General features: G+C 38.3%; 1 protein-coding gene across 1 annotated transcript in view; it reads left to right on the top strand.

The window, feature by feature from the left end:
- Positions 1 to 1,106: 1,106 nt before the first annotated feature.
- The window catches only part of LOC111078191 (nuclear factor of activated T-cells 5), a 61,949-nt gene continuing 40,033 nt past the window's right edge, over positions 1,107 to 23,022 (top strand). Inside the window, exon 1 of the mRNA XM_022372748.2 lies at positions 1,107 to 1,934. Within this exon, the coding sequence (XP_022228440.2) occupies positions 1,820 to 1,934 (115 nt within the window). The 5' untranslated portion in view covers positions 1,107 to 1,819. The remainder of the gene's footprint in view (positions 1,935 to 23,022) is intronic.

Below are 23,022 nucleotides of genomic sequence, written 5' to 3'. Positions count from 1 at the left end.
CTGACCTTCAGCAATATACCACAATATACCGTAAATATACCGAAGAATATGGGCCAATTTAAATCAGTGATTGCAATATCCATTTACCCAATTTTGATATTCGAATTAGTATTAACTAATTACTGGAGCCCTCAGCACTGATAATATAATTTTCTACGATAAATTGATTAAGTTCCTAAACGATTTACTTGTTTTAGGTACTCATTTTTATTTGATTATTTATAAAATAAGGTTTAATCAAGTAAAGAAATGGTCTTTTTATGGCAAAGCATCAGCTTTTAGATAGTAATTACAAACTAACTAAACAATTGCTACAAATTGACTACATATTTAGATAAAATTAGACAAGAGACCCTAGCGAGTGAGTGTGTACGGTGGATTAGGACAAGAGGGTGACGCATAATGCGTATTGAAAAATACTGGAAAACAAGAAGATACTCAAAAATACTAACAATATCATAGCAAATAATGCAAGGTGTGTGACCTAAATAGGGTCGTAGAAATGACCTTAGCCCAAGTGTGCCTGAAGTGACCCGACTCTATTTCAAAAGTGAAAACCCTTTAATTAAGCCGCGAAAAACAATACTGTTTGTATATTCTTCTTTTAGTTCGGTCTCTGTCCATTATCGGAAGGTATGTTCCCCGATTTTAATATTTTATATAATATTACTAGCTAGCTAGGACTTTCAGCACTTAACATATATGTTTATCCGATATATACATACATTTTCAACAAGATTGGACCCTTTTGTATTGGATTGCTTATAAAATATGGCTTACACAAAAAATGTCAACGAAAAATAAAAGCATAAAACGTAAGTGGAAATGAAGGATTTCCCACCACGAAAAAGAGAGAATATTCCTTGCGAAATATCGTTAACCTGAAGGCAGTGCTGCCACCTTGTTCCGCTAATAACAACAAATCAAAAAGTATTGTATTGTATTGCCAGCTCAAAATACACTTTTACCTCAATCCTATATTAAAATTACATTATCAATAGTTTAATTATTGTGTATTAATCGATATTTTAGAGTATATATACAATATTCTTGCCTAGCAAGCTTGCTAGGCACTGCAGAATGCAACGGTCTGGCAGCCTTGCGCAACCAGTTGAATGCAATGCAAAAGAAATAGAAGAAGCAGGTTCCGAAAATAGTGCGCAAAATAGAGTATATTGTTTTTTTATGTGTATATGCGACATTGTTTAACTATTCCAAAGAAAAGCGGCAAATACAAGTGATATTGTGCGTTTATTGTGCAGTGCATACGTCCAAAGCAGAAACAATCACAGTTCGAAAAGCAACCAAACTCATACATATGCACATACATACACGAACATACGGAGAGACATTGTATGTGTAGGCACACATTCGTGCAGAGAAACGGGAAACTCAGTGATTGTTGCAAGTGTGAGTGAGTAAATGTGCGAGAAGGAGAGGAGCCAACCAAGCCTGTAATAGTACAATTGATAAAACAAAACGCGGGCCCGGGCCGACGACCAATTTTGCGTCAGGGGCAGCTCAAGGAATCGTAGTATCAGCAGGCAGGAGTAGAAGGAGGAGGCGGCAGTGACGAAGAAGAAACCTCAAGCACCAGAGAGAGAGAGAGAAAACCAAAATTGTTGTTGCTAAAAATAGCAACAAATAGACGAACCCTGCGCCATCGTTGACGCAGGCCACAGGCGCTTCTACGTAGTACCTTAATTTCGATTTGGCTTCCACTTGGCGGTGGCGACAGTGTCTGTTACCGTTAGCCTACGAGTAGTGACAAGACGAAAACTTGCTCTTCCTCCAAATAACAACAATCAAAATAAAAAGTATGCTTTTAAAATTCACAAAAACCAGTGGAGCTGGCAATGCTGGACCGGGCTCTGTGGCGGGATCCAGTTCATCCTCAATGCAAACGACCACATCGTATGCCGCTCGCGGAACAGGTTTGTGCCTCCTATCCTCCCATGTATCTTTTCGGCTTACTAAATTGTGTAGATATTACATCTGTATGTGTGTGCGTTTGTTTGTACCTTTAAGGTACTTACACATATATTTATATATTTTCTATTCTTTATTGGCTTTTTTTTTGTATATTTAGCTCTAAAATAGTGGACGTGTACAAACAAAAATATACCTCCAGCCCGAAAGCTACAAGTTGTCTGATAATACTTACATATTTACATATGTATGTACTTATGTACAACCATCCATATCATCTGATCTGCTTTATATGAAAATGTCTGTTTGATTGATTTCAATTTACCTCCACCTAACCTGCCCCTCTTTTCGATAGGTAACAATGAATCGAACGAAAGCATTTGATTGTTTGCCCCCACAAACATTGCGACATTGAGAGGCGAAACGCACGTGTACGCAACACACATGCACACAATATGAGTATGTGTGTACATTCATAAAAACATCCATACATAGATATGTATGTATATGTCAGCATACAAAAAGACACATGCAAACACGCACACTTTATATGCTGTGAGTACTGTCTAAACGAGGCAACATCTCAAAGAGTACAGTGGTATATATGTATATAATTCGTGTAAATGTGTTATGTGTTTATCATATACAGAAACTAAGTAACGGGTAATATAATGTTGGAGCACGTATTCCGCGGCTCCCAACGTTTTTCATTTAAGATACTATATATATGGCTCAAACGCAAAGCTAAGAATTTTAAAAGTTTAAAATAAAAATAAAAAAACAACTCCCAATGATGCGCAATGATATTTGTGTACATAGTAGACTTTTGGCTAATTGTAAGCAAGTCAGCTGCTGCTTAGTTTAGCCAGTACTCAATGTTAACCCGTCAAGGCAAACAGTGAACAAGGGTTCATTGGGCTTCTGCCTCTGTTTGTTTCTCTCAATTCCAATGTTCAGTGGTACACGTGGCAACAACAACAACAACAACAAAAGCCATAACAACATAAATAATAATTGTTGCTACCCATACAAATACAAATAAAAAAAAAAACAAATATACACATACTCGTAAATGGCCCCAATCCTTTTCTGCGCACCTTTTCGCTGTTTGCTCAGTATGTGTTTCATTTCTCATCTTCTTCTTCGGAAGTCACTTCCACTGTCTCCACCAATTCCGCTGTCCTGAGCCATTTGTTTGCTCGGTATAATACTCATTATAGAATTAAATGTTATTCCATTCAGGTATGTATGTATGGGGGGACAGGTGTCATCTGGGCAGGTGTCGAAAAGGGTGGGCGAGCTTCTATTTGTATACCCCCAAAGCAGGGGTACAGAGTCTAAAGAGCTTGTCATACATATATGGAAATTCATTGCTAAACTTGCACTCTTTGTTTTGACAATAATCCTGTATTTAAAAATGCATCTCCATCAGTTCAAATAATCGTATGCCCATGGGAAGGATCTATATATCTGCAATTAAATACATATGTATGTACTTATGTACATACATGCTATGTAGGTGCAACTTAATGACAACATGCCTGTTTAGTGTACACGCAACAGCTAATGCAGTAACCTAATCAAATATCTATCTAAGCTTATTTTTGTATCCTTTGTTATCGAGTGTGACAACTGAGTGAAATGGCCACGCCACGTTGGTTGGCAGTTGCCTTTTACCCTCTCCTTCGCAGCGAAACCTTAGGATCCTGCTGACGTTGACAACGACATTACTGTTCTCTTTCTCTCCCTCCCTCGCCTTGTATATTTCTCAGTCTGACTGTCTGTCTGTCTGTTAATTGCATTGAAAGTCTCGTGACTACAATTGAGTCAGCAGCAATTGTTTTGTTCGCCCTCGCTCTCTCACCCCCCATCTCTCCTCTCAAGTTGGTTAATTTAATACAATTTTCTGCTCTCTAGATTAGTTAATGATCATCGTTGTTGCTGTTTCTGTTGCTTTTGTTGCTATTCAGCGCTCAGGCTGTTTTGGTATTCAAAGCCCGCCCGACTGCGACAATCGACAACAATCGACGGCGACGACGACGACTTGAATAATTTCAAGTTAGTTAATCAATTTAATTATGTATGAAAATCGTTTTATTTGCTATTGTTGATGCGACAATATTATAGTTTACTCGCATTCCTCCTCCCCTTGCTTCTCTACCCACACACACACTCCACTCTTCACCACACCATACACCATCATTCTGAGAGTGTGTGTTAGAGTTAGTGTTGCTAGTGTGTGGCTGTGCCTGGTATTAAATTTAAAAAAATAATGAATGGCAGCGCCAGTGTATACAAATGTATACAACGAATAAGGTACGACATTCCGATTCCGATAGAGCGGGCCTCTATTCGACGACTGTTCCCAAAACTGCTCCACACTTTGATGAGCGCCAGCAAAACATCGCCACCAATACAGCAACATGTTTGTAGCTTTTTCGGTGTGTGGGGATGTGTTTGTGCAGAAAGAGATCGAGAGAGAGAGTGGCTAACATAAGGTTTAAGTGCCCGAAGAGCGGGACCATACCTTTCATTGAATATGCCTATGTACATGTTTGTACTTTGCTCCCGTCGACAACAGCCCTCTCTTCTGCTCTTCCTCTCTCTCTCTCTCTATCATTGCTTCCCGTTTATGAGATTGTCTTTCCCCCAAAAAAGTTTCAACTTGAATCTCTCTTGGCATTTTTATATATTTTTTTTAGTGAGCCCACCTCAATTTGTTTGTTGTTGCGCTGCCACCCCACAGCTGCGTGCAAGGGTGTGTGTGTGTGTTCAATGGAGTGCGCCAGAGCAGCCCCTCGGTACTCGGTACTAGAGATGGGCATGGACTGAAATTTTTTGGCACGACCCAACACGACACGATAAGCTAAATTTCCAACACGCATTTAAACTTTAATTCCTTACATATTCCATTAAAAAGCGATCTGTCGTGATTCAAGTAAGCAACAAAAAAATGGGTTTGAACTTTTTAAGATTTTGTACGTCGTACTTTTTCGACACAATTTAAATTTTCAACACAGCCACGTTTGCCCATCGAAGAAAACACGCTCCATGCCCACCTCTACTCGGCTCATACTTTGCTGTCGACATCCCCGCTGGCCGCCCCCGTCGATGCACCATTAAAATGTGTCCCGCGGTCATAACAAAATGATTAAATTCGTTGCCTGTGTGACTGATTCTTCCATTCCGATATCTGTTTATGGATAATTCAGCGGAGTGTACATTAATATAAGGTGAGGAGTGGTTTTCTGTGTTTCAAATGCCTGAGTGTGTTTCTGTCTTTGGAACATTAAGCCGAGAGAGCGAATATATTTACCTTCAATAAATACCTCCTGAGCCTCAGTTATAGTTGGCGGTTACATCTACATACATATTTTTGCTCATATTGTATTTATTATTTTAATGGTATTCTGAGAACAAAAAAACTGTTACAGAAATGATTTTTGTTGCTTCTGTCCAAGAAAAAGTGCAGTTCCAATATGTTTATCCTTCCCTCCAATTCTTCGTAGAGAGCATATACATAGTATATTCAATTCTGCTCAGAGGGATTTCGAGTTGCCTGATCATGGGGGAATTTCTGTGTCTGTGTCATTCCCAGGGCATTCGCCCCATTCTTCCTTTTCTTGAGCTCAAAATATGGAACCGAACCGTTAAAAACGGTTCGCAAACAAGCGAATAAAAATATCCAAATAAAGGTCGGTCGATAAGCTCCGAACTAAAATAAAATATCGCCCCATTAATGGCCAATGGTTTTTGGCTCTTTCTGCTGTCGGTTGTTGCTGAAGTTTCTTGTCCCCGGCGACAACGAGAAACAATAAAATGCAATCAAAGTGTTTATTGGGGGGGCCTCGAAGTCGTATCAAACTAAAGAGCTTCATATTCAATGTGACCGTGTTTCACCTGAGTGTAAATCCATGAGTCACGCAAATGTGGGACACTGATCAATCCGCAATCCGCATTCGCAGTGGGGAAATTAATTCTGAATGGAGCGATGAGACTGCCCCAATTTTTGGAATAAACGATATGCGATCCGCAATTATTTAATGAGAAGCACTCTCAGACTTGCAGTTTTAATTGCCATTGTAGAGTGGCGAAAGGGGCTGCTGAGAAGGAAGGAAGCTGTTTGGAATGCTGATTGGTAAATTTTCTCATATGTATGTATCTTTGCTGATTAATAATCCCACAATGCATACTCATAATGTTTCTGGGGAACCACCTGAAGCAGAAAACTCTCTAACTCAAATCCTGTTGGCTGCCCGATCATTTTTAAAACCAGTTGGCTTAAAAGAATCAAGTAACATTCCAATGTAGACCAGACCTTTTTTTTTGCTTAAATCGTATTTAGGATGGCTTTAAATCACTTTTACATCGCTATTACATATTCCCCAGATGCTCATTCATGAAAAAAAAATTTAATTCGACATCCAACACTGAAAAAACAGAGAATATTTCGTCTCTCCTGTCAAATTTCGATCAAAAACGTTAAATTACGTTTTCCACGTTCTTTTGTGTCTATTTTATGTTCCTACATTTATTCCCTCTTTATACCCGTACTCAAAAAAGAGTTAAGGGGTATACGTATTAGATTTGTGGTAAAAGTGGATGTGTGCAACGCAGAGAAGGAAACGTTTCCGACCCCATAAAGTATATATATTATTGATCAGCATCAATAACCGAGTCAATATAGCCATGTCTGTCTGTCCGTCTGCTGTCTCGAGCGCCTAGATCTCAAAGACTATACGAGCTAGGGCCACCAAATTTGGTTTCCAGGCTCATGTGATATCCCACTGCTACAAGTGTATTTCAAAAATTTGCCACGCCCCCTTCCGCCCCCACAAAGGACGAAAATCTGTGGCAGGGACATTTTTAAAAATACGATATAACTAAAAACGCAGTATCGTAGAGAATGCCCATATCTACCAGATTGCCGAATCTGAATTAGATCGGATTATAATTATACCCAGAATGAAGAAATTAATTTTCTGTTGGTTCCCCCACCTTCTCCAGCGCTGATGACGCTACTGATTCTCTTTCTCGCTCGCACACTCTGCCGCGTTCAGTTCATTCTACATCTTACATGTAGATTATACAAGTACCATTTAGATTCTACATCTCCTCCGCTAGCGGGCAATCGCGCACTGAACGAGGCAGAGTGTGCGAGCGAGAAAGAGAATGAGTAGCGGGTCTCTTGCTGGAGGAGGTGGGGGAAGCAGCTGAAACTGAAACAAGACGGGAATATACAGTGGATAACATTTTTTTATTTTTTAACTTCAAACGCAAATAAAATGTATAAAACTAAAAAAAAAAACTAAAATTGAAAAATGGTATATATTATCGACTCGGCTATTAATGCTGATCAAGAATATATATACTTTATGGGGTCGGAAAGGTATCCTTCTCTGCGTTGTACCCATCCACTTTTACCACAAATACAATATACCCCTTAACTCTCTTTGAGTACGGGTATAAATATCGACTACTTCCGCTTATTAATATTTTTCGTGAAAATTTTCCAGCACTACTATGTTAGGTCGCTATTTCTGAAACAGCCCTCGTACACACACTTGGTCTACTTCCGACACTATAAACACATAAATGTATTTACATATATTTAATAAGCATCCGTCTCTACTTCTGAATGAACCCCTGGATCACTAAGAAACCAATCTAAGAGCTAGGGAAACCAAATTCGGTAGGATGCCTTCAGAAAAATCTCTTGCCATGCCCAAAAGTAGGTATCTGCCATTTTAAAGATGTGCGACTCGTAATTGAGAAAATGATCGACAATTACAAATATCGACAGACAGTATGTATTAAGTAGATAAAGTAGATTTGTGTATTACAAAATTCCCCGGCCGATCTAATAATTATTCAAACCAGAAAACAAAAATGTAAGTATGTATGTACGTATGTACGTACATACAGCTGCGAACATTGAAATAGTAGTGCCACACCTCACCACTTTCAAAACTATTTTTGAGACCCTTTTAGTCTTTCAAATTGAACAAGTGATATCTTTTTAGAAAGCCTCAGGTGTAGGCATTTCAGACCCCTGAAAAATTCCCATTGCATTTGCATTCCATCTTCATGTTTTACATGACTTAAGAAAAATACCCATACAAACTGCTGCACATAGAAATAGATATAAAAAAACATAACAAATTAATTTAAGAAAATTACTATTACTATTCAATTATTGAATATATGGCTCTGTCCGTTAAGTGACGTTTCGTCGACGAATGATTACATATTATTTAAACTCAAGAAGTCGTAGAAAGCTACGCGTTTGGTCTAGAGTACATGGGTGCACGACTCAAGTTTGGAAAAAAGCATGCTTATACAGCAGTTTTTATGGTTATTTGTCTAAATTCTTAAAAAACAAGAAGATGAAATGCAAATTTAACAGGATTTCTTCTGTTTTCTATAGCTTCCATTCCTGTCTATCCAGAAAGGTGTCACTTATTCACTTCAAAAGACTGAATTTATCTCAAAAATAGTTTTCAAAGTGGTGTGGTGCGGCACTATTTCCATGAACACAACTGTACATGCGAGGGGTGCTATTTATGATTCTGGCCTAGGTCACTTCTATCCATATCAGGACCAAATTGTCATTTGCATAAACAGGTTTGGACTTTTATGGATTATGGCAGGACGCAGGACGAATTTCGTGAAGGTCGCTTAAAATGAATTTTTGTGCCACAAAATATCGATACCGTGAGATTGAGGTATCCTTGGGCATTAGTATGTCGACTTATAATAAGATCCATGATCACCTCGTGGTAAAAAATTTGTGTTAGCGTGGGAACCCAAACAATTTGAAAATAAAAAATTATACAACATGATCGGGGTGATTCAAACGCAGTGTATAACATCTATACAGGTAAACGAATCACGGATATATAAATATAAAATCGAAAAAAAATCAATAATCGACGGTATGGATTTTTTAAAGCAATAAGCCTGATTAAGGCCAAAAGTGCTGCGAAAATAGGTCAAAATGTTTCCAAAAAGGGTTTCGTATTCCTAGAGAATATTGAATAAAACCATTTTCAGACTCCCAAGTTCTGTTTTTCATAGTTAGGCCAGAAACTTAAATAGCAACCTTCGTACAATATGTATGAATGGAGAAGTGAAAAACTCTGATCAGTGGGGGTATCGAATACTCGCATCAATTGATAATAGCGTTATTAGTAGTACTTGTTATTGTCATTTGCTATGCCATTAAATACCATTACGCTGCTAGATTCCCCCCACTCCACTCCATCAACTGCATGAACTGGAACAACAACAGCAGGGTAGGGCCATACGCAAGCGGGGGGCGCCGTAAGCGACAAGTGACGTCGTGACGTATGTAGTGACGTATGTGACGTTGTTGATGTCGTTGTTGTCGTCATCCAGGTGAGTCCCCCCATAACAGCCGGTTTCGCATCGAATCGAATGCTTGGCAGCACGGGAGGATAAGGTACGGGAAGGGTGATAGAGAATGAATCGATGGAAGCGAAATTATTATAAGCAGATTATTAAATATCGCATTGTAAATCTTGCATATGAACATGAGCTGAGGATCAGAGTGACAGTGCGTCTCATCACCATTGAACAAGCATCGGGAAATTCCAGCTGACATTCCGAATAGAAAATCGTTAAAAGTTTTGAAAGAAGAACTAATCGATGACCATCAACTAATAGCCTTTTCACACTGGGGACCATCTACCATCCACCATCCATTTCTGGGATGGTCCGTAAGTTTTGCCGTTCCGAAAACTTCCCAGTTATTCCACCATCCATCTGGGATGTTCCTAATTCTCACGTTTCAGTGCGGTTTTTTTTCGATATTTGTCAAATGCAACAATAAATATTTGATATTCACAACAAAAAATCGGAATTCACTACGAAAATGTAAACAATGACAGATAGGAAAATGGTAAAAAAAACAACAAAAAAACATCTGATATGTCAAAATTGTCTCAGATACACAACTCTGTTTGTGGACTATCCTCTGGAATCCTCTCATTTATGAATGCTCTGCAAAACTCAAGCAGGATATTGCACACGCTATAGGCTGACAGCCTTCCGACTATTCTTTACTCAAGACAAAGAGCCCAAAGTATACGGCTGTACATAACTTAGCTTTAAAAACGCCTCGTTGTTTTTGGGTACATCTTTCTCCCAAAATGTCCCAAGCCGCTTCTCAACACACATATAATTTATATTTTTATCTAAAACATTGATTGGATTTAGTATAAGCAGTCACAAATGACCACAACCTTCCGGGCTTCAGTGTTTTCAAAACAGATATCCATTCTATTATCTCCTCCTCGTCAAAGTTATCCTCATCATCATCGTCCATGTCCAACAACATGATTAGCTTGTGCAAGAATATGTTTTGCTGCTGAATCACATTCACGACCATTGAAATGTTATTTATATTCATTTTAACTAAAGTAAACAAATTTTCACCGCACGCAATTGTGAGCAACAGCTGTTTCTCATGGATGGTGGATGGTGGATGGTGTCAATGTGAATCGGTGTTTCACATCTTTCAAAAATTCCCACCGTTCCCCCAGGATGGACTCAGTGTGCAGAGAGTATAACCATAACAAATTAATCGACCACTAATAACCCGATAACTTTGATTAAAAAAAGAATTGTCTGACATTTAAATGTTTTAATGTTATAAATTAGTGAATATATATTATTTTATTATTATTATTTATTATTCGAATCCAGAACGATATCCATCCGATAACTGAACAGAAATTCGTCAATTCAAATTTGAACAACATCTGAACCATAAAATTTCACAAATATTTTGACAGTCTTTTAACCCTTTGATAACAGCGCCGATTTGTTGTTTCTTTTTTTTCTGCCACTCAAAGGAAGTTAAATTTCTTAAGGCTGTGACGTCAAGCCCTGGCACAATACGACACTGAATTTTGAGATTTTATTAATTTATTAATTTATAATTATCAACATCCAACGCCCGCGAATATCACTAATATGTACATACATATATGTATGTATGTATATATGTATGTACATTAGGATTGCGCTTATTTGTATGGACGAAAAAAAATGTTGGAATTTAAAGTCTCAGGGTTGGCTTTTATTTATCCATTTCGCTAGTCTTGGACTCGGCTAGTGTGACGTTCACACCGAAAAACATCAAAAGCAAATAAGAAACGAAAAGGAACGCGTGAGTCGCTTCTGTGGACACTTGTTCTACTTTTATACCCGTACTCAGTCAGTATATAAATTTGTGAGCTTATGATTTACATATGTCGAATTTTAAAAAATTTTACATTTTACATTTTTTTGCAACATCTTTTATCTACATCTACAATGTCGATTGCACATCTGAAATATAGATTATACATCTACAATGTAGATTCTACATCTTCTCCGCAAAGGTCGCGCATTTCACAGAGCAGAGTGTGTGCGAGCGAGAAAGAGAATGAGTAGCGTAGTCTTGTGCTGGAGGACGTGGGGGAAGCCACTGAAAAATAATTTCTCCATTCTGGCTATAATAATGATCCAATCTGATTCAGATTCGGCATTCTGGTAGATATGGTCATTCTGTACGATAATGCGTTTTTAGTTTTCTCGTGTCTTTAAAATTGTGGCAATTGTAGCAGTGTGATATTAGATAAGTCTATACTCAAAATTTTGTTGCTCTTGTTCTTATAGTATCTGAAAACTAGGCGCTCATCAAGACGGACGGACGAACGGACGGGCAGACGGACAGACAAACATGGCTATACCGACTCGGCTATTGATGATGATCACGAATATATTATGGGGTGGGATAATAATTTATCCCGATAAGCGCCAAGATTTCAGAGATTATAAAAGAGAAGAAAACTAGAGAAAAAAAGTCCACAAAGGACGAAAATCTGTTGCATCTACAATTTTGAAGTTAGGAAAATACCTAAAACGGAGAATCAAAGAATCGGAAAATTATAAAAGCCAGAAAGAACAAAATAATTCTTCCAAGCGCTTGCTCATTCTGTCTTTCTCTCACACACACGTCCTCGTGCTGCGTGAGCCCTTTGGCGACGGATGTGGTGTTGGTGTGAGAAGAGAGAGAGACAGATGTAGCGAAATAAAAAACAGTAGTGAAAAAATGTAATTATTTATATAGTATTTTAAAATTCTAATAAAAGAGGTCATACAGAGGAAAGAGGATAAACGGAGTGCCATCGGTTTTGATACCATTTCGGGCGCTTACGTATAATTACGTATAAAATATACCGGGTATAAAAGTGAAGCCGTCGCATTTGCCGCGGCTCACAACGTTTTCGCTCGTTAGTTTTAAAAAATGTTTAAGAAACTTGTGCAAATTAACTGAGCATGAAAAAAAGACTGTATTTTTTTTTTTAATTGTTAAAAATGTTAAAAAAAATGCTTTAAAATATATGAGATTTGTTTTGTTGAAGCATAGATATTTGTCTATCAGTAGACATTTGATTTTCAGTGCTAAGTTTGATGATTTAGAAGTAAAATCAATTTTATGTTTGCACGGCGGTCTGGTTCATTAGAGCTGTGAGCCACTGAATGTCCATATGTACTGTATTCCTTGATCAGGTCTGTACTTCTGTCTATTTAAATACAAATATGATACATAAATATGTACATACATATGTACATATGTCCTTTATAGGAACCGAAAGCCAGATTATGATAAGTACAATGACAGTTTGAGTGACAATTTGCATCCATATGCGATTAAATTGGGGCATACATAATCCCAAGACAATCTTGTTTGAGCCATAAAACTTCCCCAAAAAGTTATATTTTTTCCATTAAATCTGGCTCGTTTACCAATGCAACCAGCTGAAAACTCAGCTCCAGGTACCTGACTTAAGTTACATGGAGAATGTTAGAAGAAATTGGGAAAAATTATACGGAAACCCAAAATTCATCGAAGGAATCCTTACAAAGGACACTGGTTGTTAAGTGGGTTAATGTTAATGCATAGGACACCAATACCTTGAGGGAAAGGTTGTGTCGTGGTCTTTTAGACATCGTAAAGACGGAATGGGGCCAAAAATAGCGTACTTTTTAATTTTGTTTGCTTTATTTAATGTTTATAAGGATACGCTAGAAAAAAAGTTGTTGTATGAACAGATAGTAGAAATGTTGATCTTGATATAAAATTCATTTTTTCTGTTTAACTAACCCGTACGCCAAGTTATATTATATAGTTCAAATTCGAGTGTACGAATAAATGTTGTTCTTACTGTACATCGTATGAAGTATCTAATGCCATATTAAGCCATCACGCTAAAGCTTGCAATATGTAGGTATGTATGTAATACATACATATGGCAATTTCTCTGGGAAGGTCCACTGAGACCAAAAAGTTAAGTTTGGTTTGGTTACGCAGCCAAATAGGGCATTTAAATACAAAGATTATATCCAGTGGTGAAGCAGTAGAAAAAATCCTTATTATTTTTCGTTGTTTGCACTTCCCACTGTACTAAATTGTCATCTACCTATAAACATAATTACACATTCATGTTCCCGCACGGCAGCACGCATATGCAGCCTTTCTCTCGCGTCTACATCTTGCACCAACATTTATCGGAAATCGCATCGTATTGCCTCAACTTTCGCTAAAATCTGAGTTTGAATAACAATTGAACACGCCGCGAAAACTTCTTCTACCTTTGTCCCGTACGACTACCTTGGTTTTTTGCGTTACGTTCAAATGTTAAAATAATTGTTTAAATCCTTGTTTGCGAGTGGGCAAATCTAATTTGTTCAAAAATTTTACAAATCAGAGGATCAATCATTTAGCCAGAATAGTCGCTGATTTCTGATCACCCAAATATAGTTATAGCGTTTTCTGTTGGCCAATATTCTTTCATTGATCGTGCATATTGCATTTTGTTGACAAACAGTGGCTGACCCGCCCGTTCTCGGATAGCTGAGAGGACTCGCTTCTGCTGTTGTAACAGGCAATACGCACTAGGAGCTTCTCATGTGGGAACATGGGCAGCCGAGTCGCCCGAAAAAAGGACAGCTGGTGGTGGCTAGGTCTTTTGTACTTTTTGCACTCCAAGTTTCTCTCGCTGACTTTCTTTCGCGCACTCGGATTTACTCGCGTTCACTTCATTCACCCGAATGATAATCGCTGCTGTCGAGGGTTTCCTTTTATATCCTGCTGCCACAGCTAATACGCCAATGCTTTCGACGATGTGCCATTTGCCATTTGAATGGTTGTCGTAACCTGGGCCTGCGTCAATCCCTGCCAACCGCTCCCACGTGGTATTTTACGCGCTAATGGTTTCGGCTTTTTATACCCGTACTCAAAAAAGAGTTAAGAGGGGTATATTGTATTTGTGGTAAAAGTGGATGTGTGCAACGCAGAGAAGGAAACGTTTCCGACCCCATAAAGTATATATATTCTTGATCAGCATCAACAGCCGAGTCGATATAGCCATGTCCGTCTGTCCGTCCGTCCGTCCGTCCGTCCGTAAGTACGTCTGTCCGTCTGTCCGTCTTGATGAGCGCCTAGATCTCAGAGACTATGAGAGCTAGAGAAACCCAATTTGGTTTCCAGACTTATGTGATATCAAACTGCTACAAGTGTATTTCAAAATTTCGCCCCGCCCCGCAAAGGACGAAAATCTGTGGCAGGCACAATTTTAAAGATACGATAAAACTAAAAAGATCGGATCGTATTTATAGCTAGAATGAAGAAATTAATTTTCTGTTGGTTCTTCCGCCCCCTCCTGCCAAAAACCCGCTACCTATCTCTTTCTCGCTCGCACACTCTGCCGCGTTCAGTGCGCGAGCAACCCCTAGCGGAAGAGATGTAGAATCTAAATGGTACATGTAGAATCTACATGTTAGATGTATAATATACAATGAGATGTAGATAGCAGTTGTAGAAAAAAATGTAAAATGTAACATTTTTTTTTTAATTCCAAAAATATAAAAAATCATGCTCAAAAATGTATTCACTGACTGAGTACGGGTATAAGTAGAGTCGCGTCCCTGAAGCGACTCACACGTTCCTTCTCGTTTCTCTATCTCTTTTCTGTTCCCTCGAGTGCACTTGGTTTGACCAAATTTGGTAAACCCCACTCTACACTCTATGCTCCAAGCTCCATCCTCATCCTTCGCATTCCCTATTCGAGTATCAAGGCCAGATCTTTTTGCTGTAGCAGTGAAAAATCCTTTCATTAGGAATCCGTCCCCATTGGGAATTTTAAAGCTGACAAAATAAGAGAGTGATCCCCATCCTCATCTTTGAAAGTACTCGAATCTAATATTCATATTGAAATCGCATTTTAATTTGAATTTGTCTTTCGCATCAATAGGCTTTTTTTCGATTCTGGCGATCTGGTTTATCACGGATTTTTGCACTTTGGACCAGATACACACCGACTAATTTGTTTTTGAGCATTTCAGTGTGTTATTTTTCAGCGGACGAGCCCCACAGTCGGCGATAGGCAGCGAAAAGCAAACAAAAGCCGTTGATGGACAAGGGGGGCCCGCCCAGCCTTTAACAAATAGTGGGAGTTGTATTTGTGCATGTGTGTTTTGTGGAGGTCTTGCTTTATCAGCTTTGCAGACGTAGAGAGATCTGAACTCTACATCAGTGATGCCATTTTAGCGTATTTCAGGGTATATCTACCATCTTTTAACCTTTTTCAAAATTATTTATACATATACATAAGTAAATTGAGCCTTTTTTTTAACGCATTCAGCTTGTATTACTTATTCGGAGGCAGCGGTTTTGTCCATTTGTTATCAACTTTCCAATGAAAATGTGCTGTTAAAAATAAAAAACGATGATATTGTGGAAATTTTGAAGCATTTTATTTTGACCAATAATAATAGCAGGAAAGATTCCAAGGCTCTCTCTTTGTTGACGTTAAATGAGTATTTAGTCAAATTAATATCGTGAAAACTAAAAAGCGCAAATTGTTGCAAAATTTTCAATCATTATGTGTCACAACCAGCATAAGGCTTTTATATTTTAAATAAATTATTTTTAAAACGTAATTTTGATTTGATTATAATGGATACGGGCTGCATAGAACTGGCAAATGTTGCCACAACTACACAAGTACGATTTTTCATATACATATGTAATTTAAAAAATCGAAAAACAAAACAATCAACAATCAATATTCACCATATGGAGTTGACGATGTTATGATCTCAATTTATCTCTAATTAAAAAAAACAACACTAAAACCACAACATTTGTTATAAATATGTATTTAGGGTTTATTAAGACTTTCAGATTATTTATATTAGGTTTAAGCAATGCTTAGCATATTTTTCGAATCTAGCTTGTATTGACTCTGAAATTCTGGCTGCACTGCTCTACATCTGTATGTACTATGTACATACTGTCGTCCAAAGGACAAAATTCAAACTATGCGTCAGTCCTTTATATTTCCTTCAATGCAACTAACAAAAGCATACATACACACATACATATGTATCGATCCTCTCATTTTCTTAGGGTATTTTTGCGTTGTTGCGTATTATTGTTGTTTTTGTTTTAATTTCAGAGAATAAAATATACGAAGGCGAAAAAGATTTGGTCTGAAGTAGTCAAAATTTGTAGCGATAAGAATCGCGTGCCAACGAAGAGCGAGAGCTTTTCCAAACGCCCCAAGGCCATGCCGCCATCTCGCACTTAATTTTGAGCATTGAGAAAAAAAATCAGCAATCTTGAACATTTTGTGAATCTTTCAAATCGCTCGAAAAAATGTTTAGTGGCGCAGAATTTCATTCATGTAGATTTCATTTCATATAGATTTCGTTTCCAAATTAACCCAGATTCGAGATATGTACGGGTATTAGTTGCCAAAAAAATTATAAACCAAAAAAAAAAACATTATAAATATGTGGAAGGAAGGGAAGGTCGTAATAAAACGACGACAATCGAAAATATTGTCCAGGAGGAGCAGCGACAGCAACGTGACACGAAAATAACGAAAGAAAGAGGGCAAAGAATTGAAGGAGCGATTAGGAGCGGAGCGCGTCAGAGAATCGATGCACGCGCATGTCACGTGACGTTGGGCTACAACATCTACATACATATGTACATACAACAGCGCCAACCAAGAAAAACAACCAGCGACTCTACTCAATCAAAGTATTTTGCGTTGCCTCAATCGCAGGCCTCTATGTCTGACTGGGTCTATCAGCTCCTCCCCCAGCTAAATTCACTTCGCATCCAGAAAGCGGAATCCGAATCGGAGTCGCGTCGCAATGCTCGTCATAGTTATCGCATCGAATCGTATCACGCTCCACACGCACACCCCAAGGCGCTCACATGCGTTCGCTTGTGCATGCATGTGTTGGTTCCGTGCCGTGCTCTGGCCTCTGTCTGATGCCCCCTACTCCCAATCAGTGCAAGGGTATATTGGGCGCGTTCACCAGTACAACTTGATCAGCCATCAGTGATTGATTTCTTTCAATAGTGTTGGTAAACGCACATGATTTGGTGTTTTTGATGCAAGAATTCATGGATCAGATTTTGAGAAATGAATCGTGAAAATAGTACGATCCATTGGTCTCGTGTATGATTGATTGTATGCTTTTGGCTTATATCGATAGCTGACATATCGATTAAAATAGCACTAAATCGAAAAGCCAAATTAATAAAATATCATGAAGTTAGCTCAGTACTTCAGTTTAACGTGACTGTTTTTTTTTTTGCGAGTCGCAAATCTTCGAAGTGAATATCGTTAGGTTCTGAGCCAATTGTATTGGCGACGTCGCGATAGTAAGGTATGGATCATACGCGTTCACCAGAACTGAAAACATAATGGATGAGATCAATCACTGATCGCTGATCAAGTTGTCTTGGTGAACGCGACCATTGTGTCGCGTGGCGGTAGGCAACATACATATGTACATATTAGTGTTGTGCAAAGGGGTCCCAAAGTACACTTTAATGAACAAGAGATCAGTGAAAAAACGCACTTACTTTGGTCAGTTATTGACTTGTTCAGTTGTTCCCCTGTTCACTCACTCATGAGCAACCCACATACATATATACTTTCAAGTCTTTAAGATAAGAGAGTCATCTTATCCCTATCCTCCTGTCTCTTCAACAGAGATATTGCCTGCAAATCGAATCGAATCAAATATTGGTTTGTACATATATAGTACAAGAATCAGAATAGCGGGTATCCTATGGTCGGTGCTCTCTACTCTTTAACCGAACTTGTCTGACCGTTTTCGTACAATTTGTGAGTGCGGGCGTGCTGTGCTTCCTCTTTTTCTTGGAACTGCCAAAAATCGAGAGAAGCGCGAGACAGCGCCGAAAAAGTAAACAAAATCTTATCAGGCAGTGCCGTCGCCGTTTTCGTCTTCTGGATCGTAGCACTCACGCCCCGCTCATAAAGAGACATACATACTAGAGATGGGCATGGGCTGCAATTATCCGACGCGACCCAGCACGGCACAAAAATCAAAATTTCCAAAACGCACTAACACGCACGGCTAAAAATTATCCGAACACGGTCCAACACGAAATATTATACAATTTTGTATACCTTTGTTAACATTGATTTTAGTTACATATGGGATAATCCGAAAATTTTTTAAACCAAGGCAGAAATTTAAAGTTTTCCAAAATCCAAATTTTTTGTAATAGAATAATAGGATACATATTCAAGCTTCAACAGATACGAACAATATGGTTTTACGGTGGTTTGTTCGTTCTTGGCAGAGGCTAACCTACACGTACCTCTTTTTTACATTAATTCGTGTAAAACAAGGGTATTTTCCATGGTAAAAAAAAGTGGGAAAAACAGTCGTTTCTGTATTCAATGCTTAGCAAAACTTAAAATTTGTTTAATTTTCTTTTATTTAAGATACAAATCATACTTGTAAGTTATCTGATATATATTAAAAAATTTGAAAAAAAATTTCGTTACGGATTTTACACATAGTGTACCCATTTTTATACTGTGTGTAAAGTCCGTAACGAAAAATTGTTTGTTTTATTTTAAAAGAATGAGTTTTGACAATTTTTTTTTTCAACAATAACTTTATAAACAAAGTTTTTATGCACTTTAATCTGATGAAAAAAAAATAATATATTTTTTACACATTTTTTTGAAAAATACTAATGGCAAAGTGTGTAACGTCCGTAATGGCATGAATACTCAAACATTATTTTTATATTATAAGGTGAAAGTAGGTGTTTCCAATGAATTGTCACCTGCTGAATCTGGGCTTTAAATAGGTCTAGGTTTGTAAGTAATAAATTAATAATTTCAGGGTTAAAAAGATTTGTAAATGCATTAATATTGTTTATTTACACAATTTGGCTTTGACGAAAACTATGATTTTTGCTGGATTACTATTTTCCATATTATATTCCACTTAATTTGTTGTATGTGAACTTTTTATTTTTTTTATTATGTTTATATTTGGTAAAAAATTTGCAAATGCATGCAGCCCCAAAGTCGACTTCCATTTTTTGTAACGTCCGTAACGGAACTTTAAGCAAGTTTAATTTTTTTTTCAAAAACAGTTAACCTTATATTTTAAAATAAGTTTTAAAGAACGTTCAAAGAACTGCATTTCGTACAAATTTCATGAATATATACCAATGTGTCAATGTGACAGCTGTGTCAATTTAAACAAGTAAATTTGCGTACGAATGTAACGTCCGTAACGCAGGATTAGCCCATATACGTTTTTATTAAAATATTTTTATATAAAAATAACCATTTATCAAGGTTAGAGCTTAATAAGCGTGTACGGCGTTCATTTAATATTTGTCCCGAATTAGAAAACATCCTCTCGTTTGTAGCCGAGCTGGCTGGGCTGGAATATTTAATATTTTCTAGCTAAAAGCGGTAACCCTTTCATGTTATTCGCATTCTTCCAATATCCAATATCCATTTGTATCCGGCAATGAAACTTTATTTTGTTTGGTTCTTTGTGTTTTTTCGTGCCGATTTTACTCTGAACGAACACGCGAGCCCATGGACAAAATTTAATTTTTCAACACGCACACGCGGGCGCTGCTCGTCCACCTCTAATTCATACACACAAATGTTAGTATGTAAATATGTACATGTGTATGTCCAGACCGTAGGTATGCTCGTACACTCTAAGCCAAACATTTGCCATATACAGACGGACATAAATACATACATATGTACATATGTACATTGGACGTCTGCCGTGGCGAATTTCACAATATAGAGCGAAAAAATAACAACAAACCCAGAGCAAAGCAGAGCGGGGCAGAGCGTAATTAGACCTATCCCAGTCCCAGACGTTTACCAGCGAGGCATCAGCTTGGACAACGTTCTAACTGTTTCCTGGGCCACTGGGCCTAGTTTTCCTGGGCCACTGGGCCTAGTTTTCCTCTCCTGAGCCGCATCGCTAGACCCGAAAACAACTGATTGTAAAACATCGCAAGCTGAGAAATAAAAGCAGTGTACTGCTTTTGCTGTTCCTCTCGATCTTCGATCTGGTTTGATTTGGTTCAGGATCCGAAGCATCAGCGACAGAGCAGGGCTGAGCAGGGCGTGTCGTACACGCCAGAGCCAGAGGTCGACAACACATGGCCATCTCAAGGTAGTCTAGCATAAACCCATAATCTTACACGAAATGATAAATACGACAAATAAAATGTTCGAAAATAAAAAACAACAACCGCTGCAAAGCTGCCAAAGCAGACGAAATGTTTAGTATTGCTCAAGTTTAAAGTTCAAAGTACATATGCAGCTTCTTTGTTGTCTCTGTCTGTCGTACTCTTGATCTAAGAAGTTCAGGTATTCATAGTGAAGGGCGGGATCTGCAAAAGCATATTTCGGTGACACACTTTTTGTGGACCCTAGCGCATTGAGGTGGCTATGCCACCACACTTCAGTAGACTTCGCCAAGAAATAGAGGAAGAGGGTCAGGAATCATCTTTCAAGAGGATGGCTGGCTACATGCACGTATGTACATATGTACTATATATAAATGCAGAAAAATAACCGTCGCAGACCATTGTGGTATATCACCACGTCCCGTCTCTCAGTGATTTTGAGCTTATTTCCTACCCTGAATTAATTTTTGACTTTGAAAATTGGTAAACGTTCCGCTATACCAAATCTAGAGTTTTTATTCAACAGTGGACTTTGCGTTCGGACAGAAAAATGAACTTTAATTCCCAAAAAGTAAGAAAACCCCGAAACAAATAATAGATTGAGCCGTCGAACTTGTATGACCTTGCAAGTCGATGGATTGGTAACTGTAGGATATAGTGCATATTGCCGCCTCTGGTATCGAAGGACGAGGTACTGAAGGTGTTGGGTAAAGAGCGCTCACTCTAGTGAAAAAGCTCAGCTGCTATCTTTTTAGTAAGTGAACAATTCATTCATTCTGATCAGTTTTTCCCTTTCTCAGTATTCACTTCAGTGGTGCAGTTCAACGGTTCACTTTTGTGTGCTCTCTCTGATTTTTGCGGCCACTTGTCTCATGGCGTCTTGACGTTTGCAAGTTCCATAAAACATTTCACTAACACGCAAAAATAAACAAATGAACAAGTGAGCAACTGAGTGAGCAAGTGAGCAGCAAGGAACAACTGAACACTCAGTCTTTGTTCACTCAGTCATGAGCAACCCAACACTAGTTAATACTACCCAAATCAATTCCTTTGAGAGGTGACTCCCAAAAGCAGATCCAGCATGTGCTAATTATTTAAAGGCTCTGGGCCAGTCACGATGCTATTGTTACTGTGTTTCTGATCGTTGATCAGTGAGTTATGTGGGTGTGGCTCCATTCACATATACTGCCGGTCACTTGAATAAGAACACCGTTTTTTTTTGCACTTTTTGATTTTGCAAGTCTCCCTTAACTGCTAGAGCATTGATTTTATTTTTTCATAAAAGAACTATTCAATAAGCTCGGCTTACAAAAAAAAAATTGAAGACAGAAACGATTACCGTTCCTTTTTAATTGAGCTTTTTTGTAAAGCTTCTCGAAATTTGTGAACCTTTTTGGGTCACTTGATTAAGAACAGTTACTTTGGCGCTTTTTTATGGCAGATTTCTGAACCGAATCGTTTCGCAAAAATATTTTTAAATTAGTTTGTGGATTCTAATTTATATTTTAGTGAAAATTGGGACAAAAAGTATATTTCCATCTGAAGCAAAAACCAAAATCTCTTCATGTAGGGAGCCAAACCTTTCTTATATGGAAATTATAAAAATAATCGGAGGGAGCTCTACTTTTGAGTTTAATTATATAAAAAATAAAAATAAAATAAGGAGCTGAACATCTAAATAAACTCATACTTAAACAAAAATCCCGCTTCGAGGAAGCTCGATTAAGCTACAGCGGAGAAGGCGGTCTAAAAGGCGCTTTTTTACCCTAGATCATACAACTTCATGCTATGATCAGTCGAGGTTCCTTGCGAGGAGGATAAGGTGGTGCTTTTGTTTAAATCAAAAAGTGTGAAAAAACGGTGTTCTTATTCAAGTGACCGTCAGTGTATGTACATATGTACATATGTACTAAGATTAAAGTGATGCCGATTCGACGCGATAATCGGCAATTTCGGAGGCAAACAGAGAAATGATAAACTTTTGTTGCTATTCATTCTCTTATCAGCCCCTTTCATCCACATGATGCCACCCACTAGATCCCAGGCACACGCAGGCCACACCCGCGCACAGATTGACCATTCGTGTGGAGGCACCTCACCTGCCCCGGAAGTTCCAAATATTCAAAGAAAACTTGAGCGAAACGGGCTTTTTGTGGGCCCTTATCACCGTTTACAATCGCACCTGGCGCTGCTCTGCTTCTCCACATGTACACTCTCGCTCTCCGCTTCATGAGTGTGTGTACGAGCATTTATGCTGTTGGGGGTAAAGCATATATATGTACATATATACACAAACACAAACACACATCCACTTCTTCCACTATTACCTTCTTTCCACGCTCTGCCCAATCAAGCTATTTGCATAATCTAAGAAACGGCGATTCGAAGACACAGACACGCGCCAAATTACCACTAAGTGCAAGCTAGCTAGTGAACAGGAAGACAGCGAAAGCGATAGCGGGAGATCGGCCTGGAAGACCCATATGAACATGGAATAGAGGTGG

This window comes from Drosophila obscura, unplaced genomic scaffold, assembly GCF_018151105.1.
Source record: "Drosophila obscura isolate BZ-5 IFL unplaced genomic scaffold, ASM1815110v1 contig_74, whole genome shotgun sequence".
NCBI lineage: Eukaryota > Metazoa > Arthropoda > Insecta > Diptera > Drosophilidae > Drosophila > Drosophila obscura.
The sequence above is the reverse complement of the archived record's forward strand: the minus strand, read 5'-3'. Positions and strand labels throughout refer to the sequence as shown.